At 38.5% G+C, this 13,571-nt stretch overlaps 1 protein-coding gene across 2 annotated transcripts; it reads right to left on the bottom strand.

Moving 5' to 3' along the window:
• Window positions 1-441: 441 nt before the first annotated feature.
• Window positions 442-13,550, bottom strand: LOC135501178 (cyclic AMP-dependent transcription factor ATF-6 alpha-like). 2 transcript variants are annotated; one of them, XM_064793075.1, is made up of 14 exons: window positions 13,378-13,550; window positions 12,405-12,496; window positions 10,532-10,594; window positions 9,871-10,044; window positions 9,220-9,520; window positions 8,642-8,817; window positions 8,386-8,463; window positions 7,097-7,204; window positions 6,632-6,729; window positions 6,214-6,495; window positions 5,783-5,971; window positions 5,549-5,657; window positions 5,138-5,222; window positions 442-4,972 (listed from the first exon to the last, which is right to left on the bottom strand). In XM_064793075.1, exons 1-14 carry the CDS (start codon window positions 13,448-13,450, stop codon window positions 4,746-4,748), a joined length of 2,055 nt encoding a protein of 684 aa, XP_064649145.1. In that variant the 5' UTR covers window positions 13,451-13,550; the 3' UTR covers window positions 442-4,745. The 2 variants fall into 2 exon arrangements, with proteins under 2 accessions (XP_064649145.1, XP_064649146.1); XM_064793076.1 differs by lacking the exon at window positions 10,532-10,594.
• Between the last annotated feature and the right edge of the window lie 21 nt (window positions 13,551-13,571).

Genomic DNA, 13,571 nt, shown 5'->3' with positions numbered 1-13,571 from the left:
ACCCCCAAGTTGTGTGGCAGGTTGCGACAATGTCTTATATCTTGAGAAGTCGACAGTCAGATTCCATATGTATATACCAGCTCATCAGAGATGCCTTCTATACTGACCTTAATAAATATACAACCGTAAATGCTAGACTGGGACATTGTCACAACCAGACAGCTGGACTTATGTCTTTATGACAAACTCAATTCCAGCTCTCTCCGGTTACAATGTCCATCATACACCTCGCATCTCTCCTTCCTGGTCATGTAAGCAGTCCCACCCAGCAAAGGCAGCAAGGTCTTACAATTTGTTCAGGTGGTGACACTGGTAAGATGCTGAAAGTGAAAACAGCTGTGGCGATACCCAGGGGCAGAACAGGACCCCACCTCTACACTCGTAGTCTTGACACACTCAAGACCTAAAAGAAAATAAACATAAACAAGAAAACATTTCGTCTTCAAGATAAATTTTACTGTAAACATTTATTACACGCACAACAAAAGTTGCATAAGAAAGGTTGTTGCTTATATGTTGCAGCCCAACACCATGTGTCTCACTAACATCATAACAACTCACGATGAACCGGATCTTCAGAATAATTGCCCTTTCCAATACTCCATTAGGAGAGGGCATCAATTCAAACCCTTTTCACTCCTAAAGTTCCTAGCATGCTTAAACAAAGCGCACAATAGGGTTATCTCTCTTTTTACATATAAATTGACTGTTAACAGTGTTTTAGAATTTAATACAACATTTTTCAAAAGAATTATCTTATATTTTTTGGACACTCCTCCAAATGAGGATTTAACTCCAACTGCCATCAAGATTGTGACGAAAGCCAAAAATTAACAATCATGACATTTAATTGTCTACACTTAAATATTTTAAAAACTATACATATCATTGCGTTTCTTCAAACAAATGATTCAAAACATTTCTGGAATGACTAGGTGAAATGTTGAATTCATTCTTTATAATGTTTTAATTTGATAGTTAGATAATTTCCATATTTACAATTAAGCTGCAACAAAATCTTTTGCTTCAAATTGCCACATGTATTAAGCTGCGGTGAAGTGCCAAATGAACATACTCTAGTTTCACAGATCTAAGACTGCTTTTTTATACATCAATCATGCCCCAAAATATGCAAAATGTTCAAATTGGATAGTCAATGGGTTTGTGACACCAAGCTGTCCGATCGTCTGAGTGTCATGATGACATATCATGGCCTGGCCTTTCCATTGATTTCGTTGTACAGGTTTCAATTTCAGTGCCTTATATCTGTAAACCGAGAGTTTGTTGGCCTCCTAAGGCCACAACAAGTCCAAATAACCAATAATAAGCTAGCATAAGTTTACCAAAATTCGACCAAAATAATTCATACTGTTGGTCACATTATTCTCTACTATCTAAACCTAACTAAATTTTTGAAGCATGCAGACACAAAGCTATTACTTGACATGCACAATATCTTTGATACACATACTCGTACAGTCATTTTATTTTGTCCGTCATTTGTCATGTATTGATAATCAGGATATGCTGATGTAGTCAAACCTCATGCAATTGTTTAGACAAATAAATGTGCTACTTATTACGTTACCTTAAGTAACACCAACATATCATATTGTTGTTTTAATTATTATGGTCAAATTAATAATGGTTTATTATAATTTCTGGATTGCACGTTTTCTTATCTCGATCTATGGCACAAACCGGTAAGGCCTACTTACTTGTACTAGTCTACCTATGGTCAAAGTATCAAAATCCTAATGCAGATGACAAAGTTGACAATTTTATGAGGCTTTACAAGAATCATGACCATTTCATCCGACAGAAGACACTGTTAATAAAAATATCTTTTTATCATTATTATCATAAATTTTCAAAATTTATTACGAATTTCAAATTTTTTAACGACTGGCTTAGGCCTTTAAGAGTTGTGCAGCATTGATTTTGCATTATCTTTTTTAAAATAGATCACAGCTTGCCTTTTTTTTAGACATCAAATAATTGTTTCTCATAAGAACCCAACAAACCAGAGAAAAAATTAAGCTGGGTATACAGTGGTACAAGGAAATGGTGTAGAAGAACTGCAGTACTGTACATTATGTTCTGAAACAGCAGTGATATAAGTACATGTACATGAGTGGGAAGAGGTTTTTAGAATTGAACATATCACTGAATTTTAAAGTTTAACACCAGTATGGTATTGTAGGGGTGCCCCGAGTTACACATATAAAGAACACTGTTAAAATCAATTGCAGGCAACGAAGGCCTCGAGTAAATCAAAAGATTGTTTTCTGTGAAGACACCAATCTTTATTACCTTATATCATTATCACCAGTCTTCATTACTTTATGTGCATGGCATCTTTACTTTATGTGATTTATAAACAAAATTACAACAGCAAACACTTTCTTCACAAGGGAGTATCTGATATTATGATGATAAAATCTGGCTTCTGCAACTATAACTTTTGTACACATTTCACTGGCAAAACCCACTGAAGATGATTCAACAAGTTTAAGGAAAACAAACGGGTTTCCAATACTCAATACCTATTAAATCGACGTTTTCTATGAATAATAATGAAATTTGTATCAAATACAAGCAAACCATTCTTACCAATACACCTGACAAAACTCATAATGGATTACAACTGCAGCAGCCTGCAAACAAGTGTTTTCTGTCGCTGCAACTTTTTATTGCTAATCGTCCGAATAACTGTCACTATAGATTCATGCACTTGATTGGGAACAACGTTTACATGACGTAGTGTTGGCCGTCATCACGTCACCATGCATTTTACATTAGTGTAACGTGACGTGACGCGACGTTTTCGTAAACGTTGGTCCCAATCAAGTGCATGGATCTATAGTTTCAGCAAGAAAAATTGCAAGTTTACTTAACACGGCAGCTGAGACCAATGAAATGTGCACACGGTTATGGAGTTTTGGTCGAATGGTCTAAAACAACACATTTGTGGACATTTTGGGAAGGAATTTATGGTACCCTTTACCTTATATCATATACACATAAAACAACACAATACAATAAATATACGTACATCTCGAGAGAGAAAAAGTAAACTTCAGGATAACATCGCTATGGCAACTGGCCAAATTTGGTGTCCAACTTGCTTTAAACAACCAGGGGATTCAACAGATAAAGGATGTGACAAAGTCTTGCTCCATTACTTCCTCAATTTGGTGCATTGCCACGCAAGGAAGAACTTTATATTGGTACAAACTTCAACAAGAAAATTCCCATCTGACAATCAAACTGAAAAATCACTCATGTGCGACATACATGTATATATGTATTGATTTATGCATTAACTCATTATTTCTTATTTATTCATCAGAATGTAAATTGTTTTAGAAAATCATAAGTTAATTTATATAGATACGTCATGGAGCAGGTCTTTTCTCAATTTGCCAGAACTCCTTATTACAAGAACTGAATGGATTCAACTTTCAAAACTAAACACCTCATACGACATAAACTTTTATATTAATATATTAATTTGCAATTTATAAACATCTTAATTACAAACGCACAACAACCAGGACAACATCAAACCCACACCTATGCGAGAATCAATTTATGGAAAATCTCACGAAAATGTTCAGGAGTTGGATAAAAAACTTCATAGTTTGTAGAAATAATGGACAAGCGAATGGATAAAGTAAATGGATCCAGTCAACCAGTGAGGACTTTGGGAAAAATATTAATTTTTCATTCAGTTTTCCAGCATAATGCAAACTATTTCAAAAAGTTTACGCTATCTGTAACTTTTGGGGGGCAGTGCACAGACGAAGGGCGTCCAACTAAGGATCCGAAAGATGGGGGCTTCAAAGATCGACCAGTGCCAATCAACTGCCTGGTCTACAATGGTCAAGTGTAGCGCAGAATGTGGCCTTAATGGTTTCTACTGAAAGGTGTCTGAATAAGGCAAAGGAATAATGTTAAGTGCCCCGCGACAATAACTAATCATCGCCACTGAAGTTGTCTGACAATACAAATCACGAGAATTTACACCTACTCCTAAATCATACATACAAAAAACAAAATATTTTTCAAAATGCTCTCCTTCTAGCACAAATGCGATCATGGAATAGTGACGAATACATCTTACGTACATTTCTCATGCAATGAAAGTGTGCGGTTTACTACAAGGCAAGTAAAAAAAGCTTTACGAAAGTAAAGAGTTTTTAAGAAAATATAACTCTTTACTTTTGGATTACTCCTTCTACTCACCATGCAAAAACTCATCATTATCATTATTTTTCATTATAAACCAAAACAATATGTCTTCATTATCCACATAGCAGATAAAATCTTTTCGAAGGATATCGAAATTCAAGCAAAACAAACCTGTTTTATGACTAAAACCCTCAAAACACCTCACAACAACTTTAAATTTAAGTACAAAGTCACGCATTGGCACCCAAGTATATCGCTTGTAATTTTCATTAACACTGGTAAATCGTATCTGCTTGTTATTAATCACAGAATAAGGACACTTACATGCAAGCATGGTACATCGTGAGTGCGGAGCGCTATAACATCATCAGGACTTTCAAAAACATGCTATCTTGTCTCAAAATGGGATGACCGTTCTTATTCTAAAGGACAAATTCAGATTTTTTTTCAAATGGTAGAGTTCCCAAAAACAAATAAACAGGAGCTACCGACACCCCAATGAAATGTGTCCTTGATAGAGAACTTCTGCTGTATAACAATAGGACTACAGCCTATGGATGGATCTTTCTTGGTTTATACCGCAAGTTCCATTTCCGGGCTTCATCCTCCGTACCATCGGTCACCTCCTTTTCTTCACCTGGCACGGGCGACATCGTATTGTTGGCTTCCCACATGTGTTTCGGCACTGTCGACTTGGTGACGTGGATGAGCTTGGTGTTCATCACCTCGCAGTCAATCTGCATCATCGCCACACTGCCCACTGGAGGCTGCATCGAGTCTGAAAAACAACCAAGATTATAATGAAGATAATTTTGGCATCAATGGTGCTCAGCTCTTGCAAAGTACTGCACATGTGGTCCAACCACAGCACCATATAGGCCAAGTAATTTAATAGGGGATTTTAGTCCACAGCAAGCTGCAAGTTCTAAAGCTCAATACTTACCATTAAGACTAACGGCAGGCATGACAAGAGACATGCGTGGTCTCATGGTCTTGTTATGTGCCGTCGCTGGCAGCAGGAGATGGTCCTAAAAATAAAACAAACAGGTCCTTAATGAAACTTCACAGAACCCCTCGTACCTCTTAAACAGGGAAGCAAAAATGCTCCTAAAACAAGCCTTAAAAACACATGGCAAGAGAGACCCGAGGACCTAGAAGCATCACCCTCCTAGAAATGGACAGAAGAGAGGTGACCACCTCAATTTACATGGAGACATTTGCTGTTTTGACTTTGTACAAGTGATTCAAAGTTTCCTTTTGACGCATCGGTTTATATTTCTCGGCACTGGGGTATTAACAGTGATCAGGAAATTCTGTGTTAATTAGAATATGAACAAATCTGGAGAATACGCACCCTCCTGAATGAGACGACATAGAATGTATCGTTCCTCCTCTGAATGGCATCTAAGAATTCATGGTAGTTTTTCTCATGCGAGTTAAACAGCTGCACCTGATAGTTTTTGCTGAAAAGAAAATTGCGATGTCAACTGGATAGAATCTTCTTCCTACTGTTAACTCTTTGGGATAACATGTAATGGGCTCGCTCGTGTTTTTAATGGGTATCAAGGAGTAAAAGCTGTAAACCTACCTCTCGCCAACACTAGCCTGTGGTTGCTCGAGCTGCGTTGATAGTTTCCCCTCCATCGCTGCTTTCAGGACCTTGAGCGGCCGATGGCGCTTGGGAAGCTTGCTGGCCTTCCGCTGGGCACGTTCAGCCTCTTTCTGTTTCATCTCGGACTTGTGGCCGAGCACCCAACCAGTCAACTCATTGGCTAGCCTGAGTGAAAATTATGAAATAAGGGGATGATTTATCTAGAATGTCGAAATCAGGGCAAATGACTTGGGACCGAGATGAGCAGGACAAGTTTTGATTGTGAACTGTAAGGTCTGAATAGAAAAATACAGACCAAAACATGTGGTGGCAGCCAGGTTTGAATGTAATTTGAGGTTGACTCCAGCAGGCTTTTTCTCACTGCATTATTTATTTAATTTTTAATGAATTTTACACCAAATCCTCACCTGAGAGATTCACTCCGATTGAAATGAGTTGGACATAATGTAAACGTGCTCAACGTTTCCAAACTTTTCATCAGCATATCTTTGTAGTCCGTACTGTTCTGACTCAACACAGATTTTTGTATCTTTTTCACTGCCTGCACAAGGTCATGATCCGTCTGGTTGGATTTCGCCACGTCTTCGCTACGACCTTTCTCGTCAATGAGCGACATCAGCGTGCGGCCATGGTGAATCTCAGGGGATGGAATGTTCATCGACTTATCTGGACTTTGCATGAGAACGTTGCTGAAGAAGAAAGATACCAGTAAAATATTTCTGCAGAGAACCAGAGCTATCAGCAAATTATGAAGTGTAACAATGGAAAACAAGCCAAGTTTTTAATTAAAATCAAACCCAAATTTTTTTCGGAAGTTTTACAAACCTGAGAGGTCCCATGTTGAGGCTGAACACAAGCATAACAGCGAGCAGGAATGTAGCAGCAGTTCTCTTCGAGGGAACAGTTTTACGCAGCTGGTCGTTCTGAAAAAAGAACGAAAATTTTCAAATCAGGTGATACGGTATCTTCTGGTTGTCAGGGGTCTCAATAACATTTTACTTTCAGATTCTTGACAACTTGGAGGCTCTATTTTATCTCCTCCTGTGTACATTGGATATAGAATTCTATCAGATCAAGGGTTATTTACCCTTGATGCCTGCTACTTTTGAAGGCCCGGCCGGGTGTGGGTATGTGATCCACTATGTACGGGCTGTGGGTCTGATGCTTCTATGTTCCCAAAGTGAGCACTCTACGTCAACTGTTTGAGGAGCCTTATCATATATTCTAGAATATTTATACTGGGAATCGAACCCATGACCCATTCACTTCTGGTTCTCTTTTCCTACACACCTCTTGTGTTAGGAGATTGACCTTCTGCTGCAGCTTCATGTTCTCCTGTTTCAATCTCTCATTCTCTTGGTTGAACTGTTTCATTCGATCTTCAAGACTCGTCACATACTACGAATATAACAAACGATTTTTAATGAAAACCAATCATTCAATGATAGAACACTGTAATAAAACTGGATTTATTATGTTGTTTTGCAGTTTCATGAAATTGCAAGATTGATGCACCAGCATTTTGAGAACCCAGGAACAGGAATTTCAATTAGAGGTACAAGGTACATGTATGGGCTCTATGCTAGAGGTACAAGGTACATGTATGGGCTCTATGCTAGAGGTACAAGGTACATGTATGGGCTCTATGCTAGAGGCACAAGGTACATGTATGGGCTCTATGCTAAATCTATTTTGTTGAAGGGGTAAATTCTGGTTATTTTTGGAAATATTGCATGATTTTTAAGCACTTTGGAGACAATTCCTGTTCCATCATCAAATTTGAATGAAGATGTATGTGTACAAGTACTAAAATTTTTATGTACAAACGCCCCAAAAGGTTTATTCTGTATCTACTTTATATTGAACATCCGAAGTGAACAAGAAGGCAGGCATGCCATAAACAGACATCACAGTGGCAAGGCGCCTATTCATTTGATACGATCTATTCTTGATAGAAGACCGAGGTTGTATGGTGAACTGTTGGCAGTGCCAATTCAATCAATATTTCAGTACAATCAAGATAGATCTAATTGTACAATCTCCCAATATCACAACTACACAGCTGTGCCACATCCCCAGCCATAGCCAGCAGATACATAAACCATGAATTACAGTAGTAACAAACTACACCTATGTACAATTGTTCGACTGCGAGAAAAGCTAACATGGGTTGCGACATCTGTTAATCGATTTGTTTACCATTGTTGATGTTCAATGAAGTATGTGCGCAACCAGATTGGCGGCAGATGTGCTGGTCTAGACATTACTTGTTCGATACTTCAGTACACCATGTGGTCAAGATGAGCCACAAGGATCGAATGGATGATTATATGAATCGAAGTTCCTCTTCATATCAGTGACAACATGTACAAGCATATGCAACTAGTTTAACTCTGGAAGAGAAGTGTCTTGGAATTTCATTTGAAAATATCCAGGTTGCTTTCCCTTCTTTCAATGATGGACAGGCAAGGGGGATCCACAGGGGGTCTGGAATATTTTTTAGGAATATAATTACTGTAACTTAACCGATACCCTGGTACCACAATCTATTTTCTAAATGTTTTTAAAAAAAATCTCACCTCTTTTTTCCGCCGCCGCGATAAACATGCAGATTCTCTGTTCTTAATCATTCGTTGTTGACGTTTCATCACCTTCACCTGAAACAAAAAGTAACCAACCTCAGGTTCAAACAGTCATGACATTATTATCAGACAGGCCCGGACATGTCAGAGAGCTACCTACCCTAAGCAATCCACAAACTAAAGGTCACATAAAAAGTTTGGTGAATCCTTTTAACTCCAAAACAATTCTTTATTATCAAGCACAATTACTTACGGTTGGTTCTGCTGAATAATATGTTGAGTTTGTTGCAGTACCCGTCACCTGAGTCGTGTCAGGCGCCACTGTTTTAAGGACTGGTTTCGCATCTAACGGAGGCTGGAATTTGAGGACACCTTGGGCAGTTAGGCGGGCAAACTCATCCGGCGTCAGAATGAGCGGTTTTCCTGGTGCTGAAAAACACAAGAATTATTCAGGTTGATTTTACAAGGTTGCATCCCCAGACCAGTGTTTCGATTGTTGCAGCATGCATAATGACACAACACAGTGGAATATCAGTCCACCGTCGAAGTGGTGAACAAAACCAGTCATGTGTAAGGAAATAAGGTAGAAACCTTGCTACATTCTATACTTTAAACGCCCAGACATTTGTTGCAGACAAGTCTGTCTTCATGACGTACAAAGGTTCTTAACAGCTAAGTAATGAGATGAGGTTTTTTGTAGCACAGAGACTTCCGAAAAAAAACTTCTTAAAATTTCATCTTTTTGTTTCTGTTTTCAAGATTATGTTTAGTCTTTATCACATTTATTCAAACTCAGGTCCAAACAGTTCAGTGATGAACACAACTACTTACTTCCATTTTGTAACGTCGTAGGCAAGCACGTCGTTGTAACAACAGGTTTAGGTACGATTTTCACCTTATTATTGAGAATCTGGGTTATACCATTCCTGGTCTTATGCGATGCCAACGGCTCTGTTTTTATCGACGTGGCGTGCATGGGCGTCGTGATCGGTTGATTTGATCTGCAGAAATTGTGCATGGATAATGGCGAGATGATGTCGTTGGGATCCCTTGGAGGTGTGAGGGGAGGGTTCTCCAATTTGATGCATGTGTTGAGGCAGGATGGTTCGGATGAGAGGATTTGGCAGTCCATCTGAAAATATTACAAAATTATTGAACAAACTTAGAAATAAGACGAAGCAAGATGATGATATTTTGTCAATGACGTTCAGCTAAAGTAAAGTGTTATTAGTGTGATAAGACACACATAGGGTTCCATAATAGTGTGACACTACAGATTTGAAAGCAAGTCCTTCTTAATGACAAATTTTTGGTTGTTTCCATTCAATTTCACCTCTCTAATCAGGACAGGTCTCGATCAAGGACAGCAGTTGTCAGTCACGTGGGTGTCCTTAATAGGGTGGTTCTACTGTATTTGATTGCAGATTACCGTATAGAACTTTTGAATTTACCATACTTTTTTTGGCAAACTTTTATACTTACATTTGACCCTGCTGAGTCTGAGTCTGATGAGAATGATGAGGCAGGAGATAATGGCTCATGTTTGACACCTAGGTCGGACGCGATACCACTGTCTGAACTACTTGATCGATTTAAACTGTTCTCCTCGCGTAGTGCTAAGCTGAGGATGTCGCTGTGGTCATCGAACATAGGAATCTGCAAGAGTAGAAATAAGTTCAACAGTGATGCAAAGCTGTACTGGGAACTCCAAGTGTTTTGTACGACCTAATATTTTCAATTTTTTTGTCCAGATGCCCTAGAAAATATGCTGGTGTGCTGTGACCTCTTCAGACCCTGCTGAAGGACCTCCTACTCAAAAGTTTGTTTAACACTTTACAGCAAACCAAGATAATTTTAAGTACGACCTCATAAAACACCCACAGGCAGCAGAGAGAGCGTACTCACGTACCATTACAAATGGACTACATGTAGGGACTTGAATGTGTCAAGATATCCAGGAAATAAGGGATAAAATCCTGCTTCAACTTCACATTTAACTGAGTTTCCAAATCAAAGTGAGGGATTCAAACATGTCAAAGCACTGGTAGCATATAGAATACTGGGCCATGATGATAACCCCACCACCAAAATACAGTAAATGCCTTTCAAAGAATTCATGCAGAGAAGGGTACCAAACTCTCACCGGATCTGACGGAGAACTAACCGCATCAGTATAATAGTCAGACCCAAATTTCAGGGACTGAATCTGAAGGAAGAAGAGACGTCCATTGTAACAATCCACCTAAATCTAAAAATCTTGATTCTTATAGAATACTACTACCAATATCTTTCCACTATTTTAAATTTTCAAATTCAATTTCAAATATTTAACCAACGGCATTGGCCTTTAAAACTGATAACTTTTCTTCACATTTTGCTATTCTGGGATTGAAAGCGTTAATCGTAACATATCAAAAGTACATACCCTCTGCAACTTTTGTACTATACAAAGATACAACCAGGCCTAAGGCATTGCCATGGGAACCAAACAAGCACTCTCAACAAATCCCACACTATTGATACTGGAGCGTTTCAATTCATCATTGTTGCTAATTCAGCATATCTTGCTGATCTGAGCACAAAGGCTTGTTGGAGAATTATATTCTGTCATTCTCTTGAAAGGACTGACACTGACAGAAGTATCTGCATAGCACAAAAGGCGCAAATTTTCATTAAAGATTGAGCAAATTAAAGATGTAGCACATTTTAAGAATGGGTTTCATGGTATTTGAAATTCTAAAAATATCTACTCTATACATGTAGCCTGCACTCTCTCAAAGAATTTATTTATTCTTTTGATTTATTTCTATCTAACATGTCTAGTGAGCTATTTTAAAGTCACTCTAAACGTGAGATTTGAAATTAGACAAGGGTTGGACCAGACAAAAAAATGCCAGATGACGCAGTCCCTCTTGTCTAATGTCATTTCAGGTTTAAAAACTGAAAGTACAGATGGGTTGGGAGTCCTGCATATTGACTAGGTATTTTGGTTCAATCGTGGTTCAAATTCAATATCATCTCATTATATCTTCATGGCAAGTCCACGATAAAATCATACGTCATAGAATGAGAAAAACCAGGATGAGTATTTTGCAATCTCTGATTTGGCACAAGGCCAAAACAATGTTTTACGCAGGTCTCAAGTTTAGGCTTAGCACAAGACCAATGAAGACCTAATATGGATTTTTCGTGAAAGTGTTTTTTTAACCATAAATAGGAGAAACACAATCATTGACAATGTCGGGAAAGACCATGACTGACATGACACACTCCCATAGCTGTGTCCACAAAGCATCATGACTGAATAATTGATCAGCCATATTTACAGACAAGCACAGACTGCATTAACATCACCTACTACAATACATTGTTACAACTAAACATGCATATTAAACAGTCAGGAATCAACATGCTCATTGATTATTTGTCAAAAGGTAACTGTGAGTGTCACATCAAGGTGTACATTGTACACAACAAATTTATCTTTAAAATTTGACTTTCACCATACAATGAACGTTGTATTCATGTCCTAGATTGATATGATATTATGTATTTCTGGAGGCAAGACATTAACAGTACAGATTTTCAAATACTTGCACATTACCGGTACACATTTTCAATTGAAATTGCCTTGGGGCGATGGTACATATTGTAATTTTCCATGCAGTTCCATCATCAGTTTCATTTTAGCAAAACTAAATAAATTTGATTGCATGTAATTCTACTAGTGGCTGATAATTCTTCTGGCAACATGGCTAAAATATTTCACAACAAATGGAATTTCTATATGGAACTGAAGCATACACAAAAGCATCCTCTTGCAAACAGGGCCTACAACACGACTTTTCCTAATGCAGGTTGCCATTGAGGGAGTAAGTATGTATCAAGTGAAATGGCCTGATATTGTCAGGACGACACAAAAGGATCAGACAGGCGCTCAAACTCAGAAGTCACTTTTAAACACACAGGTTACCAAATGGGAATTTTCAAGCTCATGGACATTTCATGACTGTTACCTCTGTGTTAAACTCGCGCATCAAGTCATCAGTGCTCAATTCCGTATCCAAGAAAGATGGGAAGTCATCCAGGCTATTCAGATTGGGGTCACCTGAATTTAAAAGAAACATTACATTAGTGTCAACAAGAACATTGACTATGTATTTCAAGTAAAACCAATATCATATTAGAACTGAGAAATTTGGTATCAGCAAATTTAAGTCCAGCACCGGTGTGAGTAGTGCTTAGAGACTGTTGAATGGTGAAGATAGCTCTAAAAGGGGTAAAACTACTAATTACAGTGGTTTTACGGCAGGAACACCAGTGATTAGTGAAACAAGACTGTTTACTTGAAACAGGCGCCCCATATGCCTTGACCTAGGCCTGCAGCGGCAACCCTATTACGGCACAAAATCGCTAAAAAGTGCATTAATGACCGCAGGGACATCTATCTATATTCTAAGCGCTCGATAGAGATTTCAAGGCCGGTGTGCACTCAAATTATTTTGGCGTAACTGTCTCATATTTCATTATTTGGGCTTTGTTTTGGCTATCCGCAAGACAAGACAAGACGAAATACGACGTTGAACAGGATGCATTGCACGGTTTTGCTGTAGTTTGTACAGGAAGGGGAAGCCAATGGTTAGTTCAATCAATCTTTAGTTCCATCGGTCCAACCCTAAGGCCCTAGGTAGCGTATTCAAAAGGCCAGTATACTATTAGTATTAATTATGTTATCGAGAGAAATCTCAACACTGACAACAGGATGACGGGTTATAGCAACCTTTCTTCAAAACCATGTTGAAGAGATACGAGAGTGCACGCGCATGATGTTCACAGATTAGCCATGACATCAGCAGATATCCATCTATACCTGACTTTAAACCTGGTGGACGCTGGTGGGCGATGGTGCATGGATGATGGAGTGACTCAGTGAGTGGACGCTGTTTAGTAGAAGTAGGACTGGACAGCACAACTAGAATGAAAACTCACCCCAGTCATCATTCTGTAGCATTCCGTCACCGAAGAACCGACTGTCTGCATCTGATAGAAAATCCACAGCCATTTTCTCGTTTTAATTAACTTTCTTTCGACTAAAAAGTGGTTTTATTTCGAGAAAACAGCAGAAAAAAACGTAAAACATGTAAAAGGACACATCAACTTTACAAAACAATCCCATAATGCAC

This window comes from Lineus longissimus, chromosome 17 (assembly GCF_910592395.1).
Source record: "Lineus longissimus chromosome 17, tnLinLong1.2, whole genome shotgun sequence".
Taxonomy (NCBI): domain Eukaryota; kingdom Metazoa; phylum Nemertea; class Pilidiophora; order Heteronemertea; family Lineidae; genus Lineus; species Lineus longissimus.
The sequence above is the reverse complement of the archived record's forward strand: the minus strand, read 5'-3'. Positions and strand labels throughout refer to the sequence as shown.